Source organism: Sinocyclocheilus rhinocerous, unplaced genomic scaffold (genome assembly GCF_001515625.1).
Source record: "Sinocyclocheilus rhinocerous isolate Xijiao unplaced genomic scaffold, SAMN03320098_v1.1 scaffold241, whole genome shotgun sequence".
NCBI classification, from domain to species: Eukaryota; Metazoa; Chordata; class Actinopteri; order Cypriniformes; family Cyprinidae; genus Sinocyclocheilus; species Sinocyclocheilus rhinocerous.
In genome coordinates this window covers 2789977-2811632 of record NW_015659312.1, presented here as the reverse complement: position 1 = coordinate 2811632, position 21656 = coordinate 2789977, and the positions used below count along the sequence as shown (strand labels likewise).

Here is a 21656-nt window from a genome sequence, read left to right as displayed (position 1 = left end):
CTCCGGTTACTATCGTAACCTCGGTTCCCTGAGAGCGGGAACGAGACATCACGGAGACACGGAGCCGCTTAGCTGGTCGAGCAGCGAACACGGCGACCTCCGTGATGTCTCGTTCCCGCTCTCAGGGAACCGAGGTTACGATAGTAACCGGAGCGTTCCCTCTCGAGCTTTCACGAGACATCACGGAGATATTTCTCCGTTATGGGAACGATATTCAATCCCGCCGTGAGAGAGGCTACGAGCAGCCTGAACCAGTCACATACTCAGCGAAGATAGAATGCACAATTTCCACAACCAATAGCGACGCTTGTTAGGCGGGCTCACAGCTGATAGGTGGAGATAAGCCAATGAGCGTCTAAAGCCCAGGTATACGAAATTTGCATATCTGGTCAGTAATAATGTATGCTGCGCTGAAAACAGGGCAGTAGCAACAGTACTGTAAGGGGCTGCACAGTCATAACTGTGTTTAGCAGCATAACACATAACATGATAATGGTAGCACGAAGGGAATCAGAAGGAATAACAGGAAGCTGCACTGAGTACAGGGCAGACAACAACAAGCCGGGTCCGAAGCGAATACAGTCACTGTCCACAGAAAACGCATGTAAATCCCCTATGCGCTTAGCCGAAGCGAGGGCAAGAAGAAGTACACTTTTGAGAGATAGCTCCTTCATATCAACGGATGCTAAAGGCTCGAATGGTGGCTGTGAAAGAGCTCTTAACACCACCTCTAGGTCCCAGGGCGGGACTGAAGGCGGACGCGGGGTATGCAATCTCCTCGCTCCCTTAAGAAAACTCACCATCAGCGCGTGCCTACCGATCGATTGCCCGCCCAGCGGGGAACGAAATGAGGCAATAGAGGCCACATAGACTTTCAGTGTTGATGGTAGAGATCCACTATCCAGTCTGTACTGTAGAAAACGCAGAATATCCGACACGGAGCAAGCAGCCGGGTTGATATGAACATCACGGCACCATTTCACAAACACTCCCCATTTCAGAGCATACAAACGCCTCGTGGAGGGCGCCCGTGCCTCCGAGAGTGTGTCGAGAACACGGGAATGCAGGACGCTCAGCTCCTCTGATATCCCCGAAGCAGCCACACATGAAGGCTCCATAACTCCGGGTTCGGGTGTTGGCGGAGCGGTAAGACGACGCTCCCGTCACCGGGAGGGCCCACCAGCGGCACGCTGGCGGCAGTGGGCCTCACCCCGAATAGGCCGCGAGCCACATCGCAGCGGGTCTGGAGCACGCGGGCCGGCAGGTCCGCTCAATGCCCGCAGTCGGACTCGTCCAGCGCCGCCTCTGCGTGGGCCAGGCCCAGGCAGGCGACGCAGTGGTCGTGTTGATCCGGCGGCTCGATTGGTCCCACGCAGATCTTGCGGATTGTTGCCATAGTGAATTCAGCAGGTGAAGTAGAAGATTCTGACGTAATTGTTGCGTGCACCGCATTTTATACTGCCTCTCGAGCTCATCAGTATTTGCATGCGATTTGCAAACTTCGCGACAATTGGCCAGTCATTTGGACTGGCGTTAGCCAATAGGACTTCAAGAAAGGTTGGAAGGGAAGGAGTTCCCATAACGGAGAAATGTCTCTGTGATATCTCGTGAAAGCTCGAGAGGGAACTGATATTGGCCACATTTAATACAACAATGTGAACAGCTACACAAAAAAATCGGATCTGAGAAAAAAAATCGGAATTGAGCACTAAGGCTCGCAGTGTGAACGTAGCCTAAATCATTTACTTAACAGACTCGTTCAAACCGTTCTAACACACGAATCACTAGCGTGAGCTGTTCGGGGACGCGCAACCCTTGATTCTGTATTGGCGGAGCAAAAATAGACCAAATATATATAACAATATGTCTTCAAAATGTAAGAAGATAAATATAAGTTCTTGATTATTTAACATATATAATAGCAGCACCCAAGTCAAGTAGTCAGACTCAGGACTCACTAGGTTTAGCTGTCGTGAGGCACAGTGCTTCCTGTTTTTCGTATCCATGGCGATGGTAGCAGCAATGGATCTTTCCAAAATGAGGAGCTTCGTTCTCTTCCACACTAAACCTCCGGGTGTCTGCAGTGCTCAAAGGGAAACTATAAAACAATGACACAGTGTACAATGGTACATATGACAGCCCCACATTATTTTAGTCTGTATGACGTTAAGATTTAGGGAACAAGAGGCTCTCAATTCATACATATCTACACACCCACTCACACATGCAACAGAATGGCATGCGTCATCTTTATTGATCCTATATGCATTCACAACACAATTAACACCAGCACATGACCAATGCAAACCTGAGCTGGTACTTATTGATTTATTGTCAAGTAGCAAGTTATGAATAACCACGTTAAAATGACATGCAGAAACATGCACAGCTTTCTAATATAATAACAGTGCTTATGAAAGTAATTTCAATGGATGGACCAACAACATCAACTGTTTATGCAAATGGTGTTATTAAACAGAAAATGGAACAGTGCAAATGTTAATACAAAAATGAGAAGCAAATGTCAAGTGTTTACATAATAAAATTGAGTCGATTAGTGTAAACACATTTATTAAGGCAGGCCTCATTGCAGCAGTCTGTAATCATTAAAAGCCCCCGTCCCTTGCCGACTGAACGGATTTCGATGGATTTCTAACTTAACACTTCAGCAAATACGTAATGATCAGTAGCACATATAGAACAGCCGTCACGAGTACTTTCAAGGTGAATTTAAATTAAGTAAAGCAGGGTTTTTGTAAACAGTGAGTTGCTTGGCATGATATTATATAAGTGATTTGCACTTAAAAGTACACTTTCAGACATAATATGCACAAATCTATGAACTAAAATGATAAAATGGGCTATAATCTAGAACAACGCTCAGTCTGGCTTCTGGAAGTTGTTGCATACTTAATTTTTAGTCCATAATTTTTAACAGCTTGGTGAGATGGATCTGATGTGTTAGAGTAGCGTTGGGACAAAACTGAGCGAACTTGCTATAGAATATAAAGCCACAACAGCAGCAGTTACATATACTGACATCCTCTTTCAGGTAGTTTGCTAGTTCTAAATTTTATCGTAAATCATGCAAAACTCTAAAAGCCATCAACATGCAGATTGTCAGAGTCAGACATCAAGGTCTACATATGCTGAATAAGTTTTTAGCATTCAGGATGCATTTGGTCTGTTGAGACATGTCACATGGTGGATGATCACAAGCAACGGATGAGACTCCTGCAGGTGTGATGATGCAGATGGATGACAGACTGTGATTGGATGCGAGCATTCAGCGGTCTATTTTACTAAGGTGAGCAGCTCATCCAAACACTCTTTCACATGCTCAAAGCGCAGTCATAACTTTGTCTCTGTGCACGATTGACACACTCCTGCCACTGCGCTCAATCAAACCGCTCTCACCAAACCCACTACTGCTCGCAGGGGGTCTGTCCACATTGGAGGGTCTAAATCAGACACATATGCACATGCAGGTGAAACACAGATGAGATCAGCCTACATTTTGTGATTTTTTAATTATTTTTTTTACAGAAACTGAAAGATTGGCAGAGGCTTTCAGTTTTGGTAGATAAAATGTATACCTGTGTGGTGGTGGAACGTGTCCCAGTTCCATAGGCTGTATGTATAGGGGAGGGGTCAGACTAGACGGATGTGGTCTTTTCCAGGGTTCCTGTGCAATTGGAATGTTGTGCTTATACTGGAGGGAAACAGAAAAAATATGATTCATATGAGTGAAGCCTCTTGCCAGTTACTTCAGCATTAAGAACTTAGTCGGTTAATATCAGTCTATGTAAAAAAAAAAATAAAAAAAAAACTATCATGCTATGCTCATAATTTTTTCCCCCTGAATGTTATTTGGAGAAGTGAGTCACAAGGCTCAGGTTTTCTACAGAACCCCTAAAGGGACAAGATAATGGGGAAAAAAAATTGTGATGAGAGGAAAAATGTTATTTAAATGCTTTCGCATTCTCTCGCTAAAGTACTGTGTTCTGCTGAGAAGCGCTCCCTTGCAAAACTTTTGCTTGTGCCTTCTCTTGAAAAAAACTTTACATTTCCCTGAGAAACTTTGCGTTTGCTTGCAAAATTTTTGTAAAAAAATAAATAAATTACATATGCGAGTTAACAAAGTTTCTTGGGAGAAGGCGATACTAAAAGCACTGAAATTTATTTTTTTCCCCATCTCATATTAGTTTTCAAATTTTTTGCAAATGGTCTTCAAATATGATGTTCATCTTGTGAAGGACCCTAAAACCTCCCTAAAATATATTCTAGCACTTTTCACAAGAAATATTTCACAATAAATACAGAGAATTGTGACTTACAATCAATATGTCCTACTGTTACACTGTCTATAAAATAAAACAACCATAATTTTGGACCAGTCTTTAAAAATAAAAAACAGATTGAAAACATTAAAAAGATAATTTAATAAAAACATATTCAATTAATATGTAAAATCTTGACAGCCCTAAAACTATTTACAAAATAAAAAGGCCTTAGAACACCAGTCTAAATATCCCTGATGTAGCTACTAAATCCCCACACTTATTTTTTACTGAAATAATCATATACAGGATGAAGGATATTGAAAGAGTACCGGTGTTAAGCTTGATTCAGGGCTGGTCTGTGCACTACAGAATGGAGAGAGAAACTTTGATTACACAATCAAAGCAAAAATAATTCTACATTACTCAAGCACAACAAAAATAACTAAATAAGCATTAAAAAGCATGTTTTTATATCAGAGTGCTCACAATTGTGTTTGTGTGGCTTTACCTTAGATGTGAATGTTTTGCTGGAGTTATGGCTGTGAAAGACAAAAGCAGTCATATAAACATGACATATGTGATGTGATGTGGCACTTATAAAGGAGCATTTAAAGGCTTTAGAGTCAGATGCAGGGCAGACACGCAGATTAAGCATGTCAGAGATGCATTAGGTTGATTATTGAAAGAAGATACGGCACACAGACCTACCCTTGACCATAGACTGGGCCCGTGAGGGATATCTTTTACTTGGTCTTCTCTCAAAAGTGCTTGCTCTCCTGACTTTACCACTGCGTGTGGCCTGATATTCAGTCCTTCCACTGTAAACACAAACAACATGACACTTAAAAAAGGCGACAGTGTAAGTATGTTGCCAGAATAGGTGTATGTGTGTGTATGGACCTGAATCTGAACCGCGAGCCGAGGCGTGTGAAGTCACTGTGGTTGCTCTTGTTGTGGGTTGGCTGTCTGAGCCGGAAGAAGGCGTGGCTCTCGACTGCACACTTCCATAAGTGTTTACACTCCTGAGAACTCGAAAGCTGAAACACAAACGTGTGTTCCTGCTCTCGGCCCTGCATGCACAAACATACATGTGCAAAAGAAAGTTTAGAGCACTTAAAAATATAGAGCACAGGGCTTTCCAAATTATTCATGAATGTTTTAATGTTTTACTATTGTATTTTAATATTAAAATTATTTTATATTAAATTATGAATGAATGATTTAAAAAATGATGTGAAAAACTTACTAAAGTTCAGCTAAATATTTGATTGTTTCTCCCACCTTAAAATGTATTAAGCAATATTAAATTGTATTGTACAAGTATGACTCCACGGCAATAGTGATTATTTTACCAGCTTATGTAAACATATCAACCAAGGCTGAAGGACCCTGGTCTAGAGTGTGAGCACAGATAAGTGAGTGCAATTTTGTGTAAGTAAAACTTACCTTTTCATCATCCTCCACCACCTCTAATGTCAGTCGGTTCTTCTTAAAGTCAAGACGGGTTATTTTAGGCCTGAATGGAAACATTTACATACATCATGTTGAGATGGAAAGTATCAGCCATGACTGAAGAGTCAAGACCCAGCTACTGGTCAGAACAACTGGGGTGTATCTGTGAATCTCACCAAAAGAAGAGACCAATTTTGCTGGACCCCTCGAAAACAAGGATTCCAGTTGGTGTGAGTCCCAGAGCATATTCTCCTCCATCCCGTCCCTGCACGTCAGTATAGAGCACTTTTACACACCATCTCACAAGTATATTACACAGGTTTGACTGAACAGGTATAATAAATACACTACCATTCAGAAGTTTGGGGTGGGTATTATTTTTAATTTTTTGACAGTTCTCTTATGCTCATTTATTATATAAGACTGCATTTATTTGACCAAAATACAGTAAAAATGGTAATATTGTGAAATATTATTACAATTTTAAACAACTCTTTTCTGTTTTAATATATTTTACAATGTAATTATTATTATAATAATTATTGTTGTCATCTATGTTGAGCTGTTGTGCTGCTTAATATTTTTGTGGAAACGGTGATACATTTTTTTAGGATTCTTTGATGAATAGAAAGTTCAAAAGAACAGCTTTTATTGGAAATAGAAATATTTATAACACCATAAACTGGTCAATTTAATGCATCCATGCTGAATAAAAGAATTAATTTCTTTGTAGGGCTGCACGATTATGACTAAAATCATAATTGTCGATTATTCCCTTGAAATTGCAATTGCGATTATTAATTAGGATTATCACAATTTACAATGAATGATGTTTATATCATTGTTTGAAGCAATGGCATGCTATATTTTTAGTGAAAATAAACCAGCTGAAAACACTAACTGAAAAACTTGTATTGCTTTTCTCTCAAAAGTGCTTGCTCTCCTGACTTTACCACTGCGTGTGGCCTGATATTCAGTCCTTCCACTGTAAACACAAACAACATGACACTTAAAAAAGGCGACAGTGTAAGTATGTTGCCAGAATAGGTGTATGTGTGTGTATGGACCTGAATCTGAACCGCGAGCCGAGGCGTGTGAAGTCACTGTGGTTGCTCTTGTTGTGGGTTGGCTGTCTGAGCCGGAAGAAGGCGTGGCTCTCGACTGCACACTTCCATAAGTGTTTACACTCCTGAGAACTCGAAAGCTGAAACACAAACGTGTGTTCCTGCTCTCGGCCCTGCATGCACAAACATACATGTGCAAAAGAAAGTTTAGAGCACTTAAAAATATAGAGCACAGGGCTTTCCAAATTATTCATGAATGTTTTAATGTTTTACTATTGTATTTTAATATTAAAATTATTTTATATTAAATTATGAATGAATGATTTAAAAAATGATGTGAAAAACTTACTAAAGTTCAGCTAAATATTTGATTGTTTCTCCCACCTTAAAATGTATTAAGCAATATTAAATTGTATTGTACAAGTATGACTCCACGGCAATAGTGATTATTTTACCAGCTTATGTAAACATATCAACCAAGGCTGAAGGACCCTGGTCTAGAGTGTGAGCACAGATAAGTGAGTGCAATTTTGTGTAAGTAAAACTTACCTTTTCATCATCCTCCACCACCTCTAATGTCAGTCGGTTCTTCTTAAAGTCAAGACGGGTTATTTTAGGCCTGAATGGAAACATTTACATACATCATGTTGAGATGGAAAGTATCAGCCATGACTGAAGAGTCAAGACCCAGCTACTGGTCAGAACAACTGGGGTGTATCTGTGAATCTCACCAAAAGAAGAGACCAATTTTGCTGGACCCCTCGAAAACAAGGATTCCAGTTGGTGTGAGTCCCAGAGCATATTCTCCTCCATCCCGTCCCTGCACGTCAGTATAGAGCACTTTTACACACCATCTCACAAGTATATTACACAGGTTTGACTGAACAGGTATAATAAATACACTACCATTCAGAAGTTTGGGGTGGGTATTATTTTTAATTTTTTGACAGTTCTCTTATGCTCATTTATTATATAAGACTGCATTTATTTGACCAAAATACAGTAAAAATGGTAATATTGTGAAATATTATTACAATTTTAAACAACTCTTTTCTGTTTTAATATATTTTACAATGTAATTATTATTACAATAATTATTGTTGTCATCTATGTTGAGCTGTTGTGCTGCTTAATATTTTTGTGGAAACGGTGATACATTTTTTTAGGATTCTTTGATGAATAGAAAGTTCAAAAGAACAGCTTTTATTGGAAATAGAAATATTTATAACACCATAAACTGGTCAATTTAATGCATCCATGCTGAATAAAAGAATTAATTTCTTTGTAGGGCTGCACGATTATGACTAAAATCATAATTGTCGATTATTCCCTTGAAATTGCAATTGCGATTATTAATTAGGATTATCACAATTTACAATGAATGATGTTTATATCATTGTTTGAAGCAATGGCATGCTATATTTTTAGTGAAAATAAACCAGCTGAAAACACTAACTGAAAAACTTGTATTGCTTTTCTATAGTATTAAGCCTCAAATGTGAACTATGCAATGGATTGGTTTCTTCTTTTAATAAAAAAGTAAAAATATGCATGGTATTATAATGGAAACAATGGAAAAAACCATTAAGATAACCTGTAGAAATAAAAACACATCTTAAGCACGCAGAATAACATATGTGGACTTTGAATGATTAATGATGATAATGTGCAGCGCCATTTCTTTGAAAAATTACAAAAAATAAATAAAAATCCTACCCAAAACAATTGAACAGTAGAGTACCAACTGATATCACAGGTACTTTTAAGACTTGATGCATTAACTTGATTGATGAACAGGTGGATATTACTTCTGATAATGCTATGATAAAGATCAATTCAGCTGCTGTTGTAAAAGAATAAATGCAGCTTTTAACAGGGTATAATACTAATATAGAAAGATGTAATGGAGATATTATGGGGTATAATATTGTCTTTGTAAAGTACAGTATTATTATAGAGCTCTTATTGTTGGAGATAATTCTCCTATTGTGAAGGTATAATGAAAGATAATGAAACCAAGAATTTGAATACGATCTTAAAACTAATCCTTGAAATCCAAGTACTGGAAGGATGTAAATGAACTAAAGGGAGTGATCTCACCTTCACAAAGTGCATGTCCACTCCATACATCTCCAGCCACTTGCACTTATTCAGGAAATTCAGCTCAGCTTGAGAAGGACTCATTCCCCTGTAGAGAGACGTTCTGGTGAACATTCAAACTCATGAGCCGTAAAGAACACCATAACTCATCATTCAACTCTTTGTCCAGCGCCCCGTCATTTCATGGCTAGACTACAGCAGCTCCCTCTTGCACAGCCTGACAGCATTTGCCATATGTCCCATCAAGCGCATCCAAAGTTCTGCTGCAATTGTTATTAACCCCTGGAAATCCTCTCACATTATACCTATGCTCTGTGCTCAAATATCTACATTGGCTGACAAAATCTGCAAGAATTCAATTCAAGCCATTATTTCTGTCTTGCACTGAATATTTTCAACCCCCGGGTCTATAAAGTCTCAAAATTTCTCATTTCATTTCCAAGAATAACAAACAATCCAGACACATTTAAACAAATGCGACATCTCATCTGTAGGGAAAGATCTTCAGCTGAGCACGTACTTGTACAGTAGCAACGCTGACTCTGATGATTGCTCTTAAAACGGGGTCAAATGCAGAGCTGAGGATTTAATTAAAACCACAGGGAGGCCTAGTTTTCAGTTCATGTTCAATGCATGTAAACAGTTCGAGTGTGATTATCACTAGCAAATGAAAGTGTCCAAATCTAATTAAGTGAGACCAAATCTGACACTTCAGTCAATCAAACCTTCATTCAAAACACACAAGCACAATCTTACACCGTGCAATGTGGCAAAGCGTCAAGCAGTAAATCTTTCTGTCCTAACCAGACTGTGAAACTACATTTTGTTGGTCGCTTGCTCAGTGATTCAATGCTTTTATATCAGATTTACGTAGGGCTGCACGATTATGACAAAAATCATAATTGTCGATTATTCCCTTGAAATTGCAATTGCGATTATTAATTAGGATTATCACAATTTACAATGAATGATGTTTATATCATTGTTTGAAGCAATGGCATGCTATATTTTTAGTGAAAATAAACCAGCTGAAAACACTAACTGAAAAACTTGTATTGCTTTTCTATAGTATTAAGCCTCAAATGTGAACTATGCAATGGATTGGTTTCTTCTTTTAATAAAAAAGTAAAAATATGCATGGTATTATAATGGAAACAATAGAAAAAACCATTAAGATAACCTGTAGAAATAAAAACACATCTTAAGCACGCAGAATAACATATGTGGACTTTGAATGATTAATGATGATAATGTGCAGCGCCATTTCTTTGAAAAATTACAACAAAAAAAAATAAATTCCTACCCAAAACAATTGAACAGTAGAGTACCAACTGATATCACAGGTACTTTTAAGACTTGATGCATTAACTTGATTGATGAACAGGTGGATATTACTTCTGATAATGCTATGATAAAGATCAATTCAGCTGCTGTTGTAAAAGAATAAATGCAGCTTTTAACAGGGTATAATACTAATATAGAAAGATGTAATGGAGATATTATGGGGTATAATATTGTCTTTGTAAAGTACAGTATTATTATAGAGCTCTTATTGTTGGAGATAATTCTCCTATTGTGAAGGTATAATGAAAGATAATGAAACCAAGAATTTGAATACGATCTTAAAACTAATCCTTGAAATCCAAGTACTGGAAGGATGTAAATGAACTAAAGGGAGTGATCTCACCTTCACAAAGTGCATGTCCACTCCATACATCTCCAGCCACTTGCACTTATTCAGGAAATTCAGCTCAGCTTGAGAAGGACTCATTCCCCTGTAGAGAGACGTTCTGGTGAACATTCAAACTCATGAGCCGTAAAGAACACCATAACTCATCATTCAACTCTTTGTCCAGCGCCCCGTCATTTCATGGCTAGACTACAGCAGCTCCCTCTTGCACAGCCTGACAGCATTTGCCATATGTCCCATCAAGCGCATCCAAAGTTCTGCTGCAATTGTTATTAACCCCTGGAAATCCTCTCACATTATACCTATGCTCTGTGCTCAAATATCTACATTGGCTGACAAAATCTGCAAGAATTCAATTCAAGCCATTATTTCTGTCTTGCACTGAATATTTTCAACCCCCGGGTCTATAAAGTCTCAAAATTTCTCATTTCATTTCCAAGAATAACAAACAATCCAGACACATTTAAACAAATGCGACATCTCATCTGTAGGGAAAGATCTTCAGCTGAGCACGTACTTGTACAGTAGCAACGCTGACTCTGATGATTGCTCTTAAAACGGGGTCAAATGCAGAGCTGAGGATTTAATTAAAACCACAGGGAGGCCTAGTTTTCAGTTCATGTTCAATGCATGTAAACAGTTCGAGTGTGATTATCACTAGCAAATGAAAGTGTCCAAATCTAATTAAGTGAGACCAAATCTGACACTTCAGTCAATCAAACCTTCATTCAAAACACACAAGCACAATCTTACACCGTGCAATGTGGCAAAGCGTCAAGCAGTAAATCTTTCTGTCCTAACCAGACTGTGAAACTACATTTTGTTGGTCGCTTGCTCAGTGGTTCAGTGCTTTTATATTAAACATTAAATGTGACCCTGGACCACAAAACCAGTCATAAGGGTCAATTTTTTTAAATTGATATTTATACATCATATGAAAGCTGAATAAATAAGCTTTCCATTGATGTATGGTTTGTTAGGATATGACAAAATTTGGCCGAGATACAACTATTTAAAAATCTGGAATCTGAGGGTGCAAAAAAAATCAAAATACTGAGAAAATCACCTTTAAAGTTGTCCAAATTAAGTTCTTAGCAATGCATATTACTAATCAAAAATTAAGTTTTGATATATTTACGGTAGGAAATTTACAAAATATCTTCATGGAGCATGATCTTTACTTAATATCCTAATGATTTTTGGCATAAAAGAAAAATTGATAATTTTGACCCATACAATGTTTTTTTGGCTATTGCTAAAATTATACCCAAGCGACTTAAGACTGGTTTTGTGGTCCAGGGTCACAAATGTTTTCTGATTGGCTATTATTAGTCAAGTTGCATAGTACTTTCACTTTCAATCAACTTGTATGTCAGGACATACAGTACTGCTGCCAGAATAAAGGTTCTTTAATGGCACCAATACTACCATGAAGAACCTCTAAATGTAAGTTTTCTATTGCACAAAAGGTTCTATATAATGGAAAATTTACGTCAGATTATTAGAATACTCTTCACACTCAGAACAAAAATGGTACTTTTAAATAACTGCTCACTTAAAGGTTCTTTGGGGAACCCAAAATTGCATTGCTACAAAAACCTCCTTTTGGAAACTTTATTTTTAAGAGTGTAGGGTAGGGGATAAGAAATACTGACTCAGGTGGGGTTACCTGCACTCAGCCCATTTGTGGTAAATATCCGCCTCCATCAGCTCTGTCTGTTTGGGTGAAAAGCGAAACTCTGATACCAACACAATAGTGTGTTCTAATGGATCACAATCCCCAAGTTCACCTATTAACACATGAAATAGAAAGAAATGGAAATGAAAAGGCAAAAATCTGCTATAAATATGCAAACACATGAAAAAAAAAGTCCAAACTGCCCATAAATCACACTGAACTCACTTTGTAAGCAATAAGCCCCGAGTTCCACAGTCACATCATATGGACACTTTAACCTGCTCGGGGAAGAAGAAGAGACTTAATGACCCTTAAAACAGCCACTAAATGTGTTTGCCGCATATAAAAGGTAACATTCAAAGAATTCAATGGACACAGTTTTCAAACAATGGTCAAAATCCACTTCCGTAAAACGTGAGATGACGAGACCCTGTGTTTGTGTAAGAAAGTGTGTGCCCCCTGTGTGGGAAAGTGTGTCGGAGTGTATCTGTGCTCTTAAATTAGAAGCTGTGTGTTGGTTCTCATTGGAGTTTCTTTTATTAAAAAGGAGCAGAGCAGCACCCAGGAGACCAGACCCAGATTATACACACTGAAACAGAGCTTTTATTGGACCCCGGTAGAAACCCTGCCTCACTGTGTGTGCACGTAACAGAGGGAGGGTCAGAGGTGTGACACAGGGCAATAAGGGGGATATGAAAGGCTCCCTTTTTCCACTGCGTGTGCATGTTTGTGCACGTCTCACTGTGAGGTAAGCGTAATTTCTTACTTGCCGGACAGTAGGTCTTGTCTAAGCTGCAGTACGAAGAGATACCTGCAAAAAAAGTGGTCAAAGTCAAATATTATAGTGCAGATATGATACCATACATATAAGGGATGAACCATTAAAAATCTGGCGAATATGATAAGCAGATAATTATTTTCATGTTATGGTTGATAAATGGGCAATATAAAAACTGTATACTAATTTGTCAAAATAAATTATAAAAAAAAAAAACAGTAAAAATAAATCAAAATAAATGCATAATATATATATATATATATATATATATAAGGTAATCGAAATGTAAAAATAAAGGAAATGACCATGCAAAACTGAACACTGACACATACAGATAAATTGAAAAATCTCTAATAACAGCTGATAACTGATATGGTACTGATATATCATGCATTGCTGATAAATTTAAAAAAATAATTCACCCAAAATTAAAAATGTTGTTTTGTACTCACACTCAAGAGTATTTCAATCTTCTGAAGCAATATCATAAATATGTTTAACTATGTCACTTCAGAAGACAATATAGTGCATGAACCCTATGGACAACATTTATTATGTTTTTATAGCGCCTTTTTGTCATTTTGGAGCTTGATAGCTGCATTTGTACTCACACTCAAGAGTATTTCAATCTTCTGAAGCAATATCATAAATATGTTTAACTATGTCACATTAGTCACTATATTAGACAATATAGTGCATGAACCCTATGGACAACATTTATTATGTTTTTATAGCGCCTTTTTGTCATTTTGGAGCTTGATAGCTGCAGGTTTCATTCACTTCATTACGTGGAGATGAAAGGATATTGTGGAGGCAAACATCTTTTTTGTTTCACATAAGAAAGCAAGTCAGATTTGAACAAAATGGGGGTGATTAATGATGATAATTTCCATTTTTGGGTGAACTATCCCTTTAAAAATCTCAGTTAGATGAATTAAAGAGCTTTACACGACAGACAAGGAAAAGGCATATATGACAACTGTTGTTTACCTGGTGAACTCTTCATGAAGGTTATTGGGCTCTGAAGAATAGAATTTAACCCTGAAAAACAATCTGTATGGAGGTCCAACTACGACAGAGAGATTTTATGAGTAAGAGTATGTGTATACCGGAATGAAACAGACACCCAATGTCAATGACTATGAAATTTGTACATACATTTTAAAGGGAAAAAAAGACAAGAAGCTCTCCTTTAAGGTTATGAAAGATTGTTGTCATAGAGACAGGCATAAGTCAGCTAATGTTGATTCAGTGTGACTCAACGGCTTTTAAAAATGTTGTAAAGCGGTTACGCTATAATATAGAAAAATGCCAGAGAATCTATGGACTCATTTCACTGACAACATAGTCTTTTTTGGATTGCACACAAGTTGCATGGCCTGAAATATTTTAAATCAGTGCTGAAATCAAATTATATTGATGCTATTTCCATCTCCCACTTTCTCCATCCAACAGCTTTCTGTTTAGTGATCTGCGTGGGGTATGTCTTGCACAGCATACATAGGGATTGGCTCTAGTCACACCCATAGTATACACTCGTATACACTTGTCACTAGTCACTAAGGCAACAGTAAATTATGAGCCCAAGGTCATCAACCATCTGTGACCAGCCAACTAAACAACTCCACAATAACTACTTGTATATGTGTGTGTGTGTGTGTGAGAGAGAGAGATGCCTTATTATGACTACTCACATCTAATCTGCTTTTTTATGGGCTTGGCTGCATCCAACCATTGCTGAAAACATAAGGAAATGTGAAGAACAAGAGAGCAGAAAACAGCATGGGAGGATTGGGGGAGACAGTGGGAGGGAGGGAGAGGGAACAAGACAAAGAGTTTGTTATTAGTCTGAGTGCTGAGAAAAAGAAAATCCTGTTGTTCTGATTGATGTTGAGCGGCTGTTTCACACTGACACTCTCCATTTCTCATTTCTGGTCTAAGAGCTGCAGCTTATAGAAAAACAGGTCACTGCCACACGCACACACACACACACACACACACACACACGTGCACGGACGCTCATAAAGTGCCACTCACCGCAACCTGCTCTGGGTCCATGAACTGCAGACCGAAGTAATCAGCCTCCACCAGATCCAAATGATACATAATCTGATCAAACAGATCCTGTCCCTTGGAGTGTTTCTGAAACACACATTTAAAGCACAGATAAATCACGAAGTGTGGAAAGCTCGGGGCGTCACACTGATCTTTTGACAGTTTAAGGGGACGTTGGAAGCAAGAAGTTACTCCAGTGTGCCTGCAGGGCTTGATGGCCCTGATTAGCCACAGCGATGTACATGCTACATTGATTTTCATATGCACTCACTACGGCTGAGTGATATAGCTTAAAATATCTCCGAATCCATCTCAACTAATTTTAGTCTTTTGATAATGTTTTTCTTTCAATCAGAAGAACTATATATTTTTATATTTATATACAATAAAAATCTAGTTAAGCATAAACAGATAAAATAAATACAATTTCAAATTGTTCATTTTAAATGAACACAAAGAAGAATATGAGATCATTTTCATAGTTACCAATATACACAACTTCCAGAATCAGTAAGATTTTTCTATGGAACAAAATTTATATTTATATTTAGCAAGAATGCATTAAATTTATACAAAAGTGACGGTAAAAAACATTAATAATCCTGAAGAATACTGAAATAAAAATGTTAAATATTAAGCAGCTAAACTATTTTCTACACTGATGATACTAAGAAATGTTGTTTTTGAGCACCAAATCAGCACGTGTTCTAATATTTCACAATATTACTATTTATACTGTACTGTTCTTTATTTAGCCAAATAAAAAGTGCTTCAGAACTGTTGCAATATTCATGCTTAATTTTTAAATGGCCAGCAAAATCATTTCAAATATATTGTAAGTATTCCATATTTTGTCCTAAACCTAGTCTTATTACAAAACCATTTGATGGATAATAACAATCCCAGAGCACCTTCAAAGGCAAAAGAGAGATCAAAAGTCTCTATTATCTATTTCATGCTGGGTCTAGATGAGGGGGACCACAAAAGCACACACATAGGAAAAACTCTATCAACTATTCTGGAGATAACCTCTGTTTTGTGATGGTCAGTTTATTTTCAAGGCCAGCATTCCACTGAGATCCAAAACTCTCAGCGAATGCAAAGAATTTGGAATTTAGCTATTGATTTGTTCCATTTTACGGAGCTTGATTGATTTCTTTTGTTGGTTCGAGGATGTTGTGAGGCGAAGGAGGGAGCACGTGACGAGAATAGGCCATGGAAATGGCAGGAGCTCCCTGTTATGATGAGCATGAGGAGAAGTATTCCCTGAGTGGAACTCAGCCAATCACAATGCACGGTATCGTGAATCAGCATCTCTACAGAGTAAAAAAAAATTAGTCAATTATGGTATTGCCTGGAAATGCAACATTATTTTGGAGTTCCCCCAAGTCAAATGTTAAATAAGCTACTAATAAAAGTGGCCTCCAATTTTCCAAGCCATTTTTTTAGTTGCGCTACGATTCAAAAGTTGGGGGCCTGTAAGATTTTTATTTTATTTTTTTTCCCCAAAGAAATTAATATTTATTTTCACAAAGGATGCATTAAATTGATCAAGAGTGACAGTAAACTACAAAACTTTGTAGTTTTGTTACAAAACTTTGTTACAAAAGCTTTCTATTTGAAATAACTGTTGTTCTTTTGAACGTTCTATTCCTTAAAGAAATGTCACAGTTTTCACAAAATATTAAGCAGCACAACTGTTTACAACAGTGATAATATTAAGAAATATTTCTTCAGCACCAACTCAGCTTATTAGAATGATTTCTAAAGGATCATGTGGCACTGAAGACTGGAGTAATGATGCTGAAAATGCAGCTTTGCCTTCAGGAATAAATTACATTTTATTCAACCTCTTAGTTTTAATAACTTTTTGTAACATGTTTTGCCAAAAAAGTGTGCTTAAATGCCACTAGGATTTATTTAATCTTGTTATGTAATGCAGTGACAAGTGTACCTTAAGTGTCCAAATACTTTTTTTGAGCCATTGTATAAGATTGATACTATATGCTGTAAAACTTAAAAAATGTCAATTGTAAAACCAAGTCCAGCTGCCTTGCCTGAACATTCTGAATACTACAATACAATACAATACAAACCTGAAGGATTTACAGATAATGTACTTATTGTCTTTCAATTGAAAGTACTTGTCTATTGTGCTTGATATATGATTGATAAAGGCTCTACACCTTGACATTTATAAGAGTGCCACAAGGCGCACACACACAGACGTAATCTAAAAGAAAATGCACACACATACTGTATATATGTTGCACACAAACCAAGGCCGGAGCAAAAATAGCTTGAAGTGTCAGAGGAGAGTGGCTGGATTTGGGACACACCCTGAGGGGGGGGTGGTGGCTATTATTCTCTTTGATACTTGCTGCTGTTCAGGTTGACCTACAACCCTTAACATACATAAATCAACATATATTTCAGAGCTATTCTCTGCCATTAAGAATGGTCAAATCAAAAGAAATGTATAATTTGTTACACTGAAGTACTGACACACGAAAGGCCTTTTATAAATTCTTCGACATGTTCAGACTTGTATAGCACAACATTGCCCGACTATGACAGCCATATTTATAAACCAACAATCAGCAAAACGATGTCTTTGAAATATAAAACAATAATATGACGTGCACCACAAGCTTCAGGTGTTTACAGGGCTTATATTGAAAAGAAGGAAATATTCACAATTAAACATAATTGTATAACAGTTCTAGTCTTCTAACTTGATTGGCCCAGTGACGTTCCAAGATTGCTAATATTCTTTGACATACTTTTGTATAATTTTCATACAGGCGTTCTAGACTAGATCATGTGAGCGGTGTGGAAGCATATTTTGCCTGAAGAACAGGTTTTTGACAGCAGGAGTGCCTGTATTTTTTGTTTTGCTTCATGATCGCTCAAAGCGGGTTTCTCACCAGCGAGGAAATAAAAAACATGGAGTGGTGCTAGAGTCGAGTGATTACAGAACACTTTGAACAGGGAGAATAAAACCAGAAATGTACTTTTCGCAAGTAAACAAAACACAGAGGCAAGCGCTTTTTCGTTAGACTGGAGGTAACGTTTGGGTTAGATTTACATTTTTACATTTTTAATGGTCCTGAAGTATGTACTTAAATTCAAGAGAAGTACCTATTCAGAGAGTATGTTATTTCAGACGCAGCCAATGTTTTTGGTCTAAAAACCTGTCATCTCTTCTCCATACACTGTACTGAGAACTTTATCACTCGATCACAATTACGATGAGCATAGATGTCGGTTTTAGTTAGCCAACATAATAGCATAGCACAGGGCTGTCCAAACTCAGTCCTGGGCAGAGTGTGTCCTGCAGAGTTTAGCTCCAACCCTAATTAAACACACCTGAACCAGCTAATCAAGCTCTTACTAGGCATAGAAACTTCCAGTCAGGTGTTGAGGCAAGTTGGAGCTAAACTCTGCAGGACACCGGCCCTCCAGGACCGAGTTTGGACAGCCCTGGATAGCATATAGATGCCCAAGTAACCTAATAGCTTATACACTACACATATGTGCTTATTCTACATGTATTCACGTTAACACATGCATGTTAAATGTCCAAATGATTCAGTTCTTAAAAAGACGATGTAACAATGTTCCATTATTTGTTAATTATTATTTATCAATTTATTAAGTGAAGGAAATTACATTGTCCAACGGAATTATTTTATTAATCATTATATAGATATTCTAAATTAAAACATTAATACATTTCTTTGTACTTGGAGACACAAATTCGAGGAAAGATCCACATTCCCAAGACAGGCTTTTTGTCTGTTGCTTGGTGACAGGTAGAGCTTAATGTAACGTAATATTACTTGGATATAACTCAAATTCACAAAATTATGCTCCAAGTAGCAGGCACAGTGTTAAAAAGAGATTCCGCAGTGCACGATAGTTACAAACAGATGAACTGTCAGAAAGTGATCGACATTTCAAGGCGCGACTTGCAAGAGTGGGACCAAAGGTTAAGCGCTTAACTGGTTCGTCGACCTCAGGGAACAAATGGGAATTTATTTCTGGAAAACACTTTGATAGAGAGAAGGGGAGGAAGAATGGGAAACTCCTTGTGTGTTTTTCTCCCTGGATGTTTCATTTTCAGTGAAAGCTCCCAGTGCTCGAGGGAATCTGCAGGTTTGTGTGTGACAGGTTGTAAACATGAGGACGGGAGCACGAGCTCCATCTGTTTACCTCTCAACTACCGGGACAGGACCCAACACCGGGGAAATCCGGCCAGTGACAGGCTGTTAAAACCCAACTTTGCCGTTAAACACTACATTCAAAACAATCAAGGTGACTTTTCTCTGACGAAAAGTCCTCCACTCACCGGTAGCTCCACACTGACATCCGATCCGTCCAGCAGCAGGACTCTGCATGTGATGGCGTCTTTGCTGTTGCCCGCGGCGGGGATGTGGACTACGGCTCCCCCGGTCACTACGATCGGCGCGTGAATCACCTGCTGCTGGTGCGCCTGAAGCACTGCGTTTCCGCCTCTGCCGGTCCCGTCCAGCTCATCTGACGTCCGAAAGCGTCGTTTTGACCGACGGCTAAACGTCCTGCGCAGAAAGCCCATCATCTTTCCCCCGCGAGACGGCGCTTTAATCAACCAGGGAATAATAGCATAGCACAGGGCTGTCCAAACTCGGTGTCCTGCAGAGTTTAGCTCCAACCCTAATTAAACACACCTGAACCAGCTAATCAAGCTCTTACTAGGCATAGAAACTTCCAGTCAGGTGTTGAGGCAAGTTGGAGCTAAACTCTGCAGGACACCGGCCCTCCAGGACCGAGTTTGGACAGCCCTGGATAGCATATAGATGCCCAAGTAACCTAATAGCTTATACACTACACATATGTGCTTATTCTACATGTATTCACGTTAACACATGCATGTTAAATGTCCAAATGATTCAGTTCTTAAAAAGACGATGTAACAATGTTCCATTATTTGTTAATTATTATTTATCAATTTATTAAGTGAAGGAAATTACATTGTCCAACGGAATTATTTTATTAATCATTATATAGATATTCTAAATTAAAACATTAATACATTTCTTTGTACTTGGAGACACAAATTCGAGGAAAGATCCACATTCCCAAGACAGGCTTTTTGTCTGTTGCTTGGTGACAGGTAGAGCTTAATGTAACGTAATATTACTTGGATATAACTCAAATTCACAAAATTATGCTCCAAGTAGCAGGCACAGTGTTAAAAAGAGATTCCGCAGTGCACGATAGTTACAAACAGATGAACTGTCAGAAAGTGATCGACATTTCAAGGCGCGACTTGCAAGAGTGGGACCAAAGGTTAAGCGCTTAACTGGTTCGTCGACCTCAGGGAACAAATGGGAATTTATTTCTGGAAAACACTTTGATAGAGAGAAGGGGAGGAAGAATGGGAAACTCCTTGTGTGTTTTTCTCCCTGGATGTTTCATTTTCAGTGAAAGCTCCCAGTGCTCGAGGGAATCTGCAGGTTTGTGTGTGACAGGTTGTAAACATGAGGACGGGAGCACGAGCTCCATCTGTTTACCTCTCAACTACCGGGACAGGACCCAACACCGGGGAAATCCGGCCAGTGACAGGCTGTTAAAACCCAACTTTGCCGTTAAACACTACATTCAAAACAATCAAGGTGACTTTTCTCTGACGAAAAGTCCTCCACTCACCGGTAGCTCCACACTGACATCCGATCCGTCCAGCAGCAGGACTCTGCATGTGATGGCGTCTTTGCTGTTGCCCGCGGCGGGGATGTGGACTACGGCTCCCCCGGTCACTACGATCGGCGCGTGAATCACCTGCTGCTGGTGCGCCTGAAGCACTGCGTTTCCGCCTCTGCCGGTCCCGTCCAGCTCATCTGACGTCCGAAAGCGTCGTTTTGACCGACGGCTAAACGTCCTGCGCAGAAAGCCCATCATCTTTCCCCCGCGAGACGGCGCTTTAATCAACCAGGGAAAACGGCACCGATACCGGACTGCTCAAGAGGAAGGCATCCAGCTGTTTTTTCAGGCTTTCCGCGACGAAGAAAGGCGGCGTCTACCGGACTGAGCCGTTCAATGCAGCGGGAACAAGTCGGGATACGGCGACCTGTCACGAGCTCCGTTTCCTCGTGGCGTACGGGCTAGAAAACACGCGCGCACCTGCCAGAAGCCACGAGAATATACTCCAGTCCTTTCAATTTCTTCGTTTGAATAAAGTATTTGCGCTTTAATTGAACTTCTCCTCGCGCTCGCCGGAGTCCAGGCTCGGCTGAATGACGGCGCGTTAGTTCCTTTCGGTTACTGACCGAAACCGATGTACCTCTCAGGTAAGTCAACCAGAGGAACTGGCCAGGCAACCTGTTCTGCGCAAGCGTTAAATCTCAGAGCAACACTCTCCAAACTTTTTTCCCCCCTCTTCGGGTCAGTGTGCGCGAGGCAGCGCTACCTGCTGGTAAGCGAAACAGTGATCAATGTGAGGTTACCTTCACGCGAGCCACCATCACTGAATTCCCCAGCAACGACTACAAATCAAGCAGCCTTCATACTGTGCGGT

The 21656-nt window shown here is 39.0% G+C and overlaps 1 protein-coding gene and 1 long non-coding RNA gene across 2 annotated transcripts in view; one reads left to right on the top strand and one right to left on the bottom strand.

Annotated features, from left to right (window-relative positions):
- LOC107723448 (band 4.1-like protein 4B) overlaps nucleotides 1-21636 on the bottom strand; it is a 29586-nt gene extending 7950 nt beyond the window's left edge. Inside the window, exons 1-17 of the mRNA XM_016532076.1 lie at nucleotides 21072-21636; nucleotides 19452-19731; nucleotides 15083-15187; nucleotides 14740-14782; nucleotides 14036-14114; nucleotides 13034-13078; nucleotides 12493-12545; nucleotides 12259-12379; nucleotides 10587-10674; nucleotides 7531-7619; nucleotides 7349-7418; nucleotides 6803-6972; nucleotides 4992-5101; nucleotides 4792-4822; nucleotides 4613-4646; nucleotides 3597-3712; nucleotides 1959-2098 (exon numbers count right to left, since the gene is read on the bottom strand). Coding sequence (XP_016387562.1) covers nucleotides 1959-2098; nucleotides 3597-3712; nucleotides 4613-4646; nucleotides 4792-4822; nucleotides 4992-5101; nucleotides 6803-6972; nucleotides 7349-7418; nucleotides 7531-7619; nucleotides 10587-10674; nucleotides 12259-12379; nucleotides 12493-12545; nucleotides 13034-13078; nucleotides 14036-14114; nucleotides 14740-14782; nucleotides 15083-15187; nucleotides 19452-19700 — 1543 coding nt within the window. The 5' untranslated portion in view covers nucleotides 19701-19731; nucleotides 21072-21636. The remainder of the gene's footprint in view (nucleotides 1-1958; nucleotides 2099-3596; nucleotides 3713-4612; nucleotides 4647-4791; nucleotides 4823-4991; nucleotides 5102-6802; nucleotides 6973-7348; nucleotides 7419-7530; nucleotides 7620-10586; nucleotides 10675-12258; nucleotides 12380-12492; nucleotides 12546-13033; nucleotides 13079-14035; nucleotides 14115-14739; nucleotides 14783-15082; nucleotides 15188-19451; nucleotides 19732-21071) is intronic.
- On the top strand, nucleotides 568-19428 carry LOC107723449 (uncharacterized). Its single transcript, XR_001637923.1, has 3 exons — nucleotides 568-765; nucleotides 1338-1339; nucleotides 19418-19428. It is a non-coding gene; the product is annotated as an uncharacterized LOC107723449 (long non-coding RNA).
- Nucleotides 21637-21656: the final 20 nt, after the last annotated feature.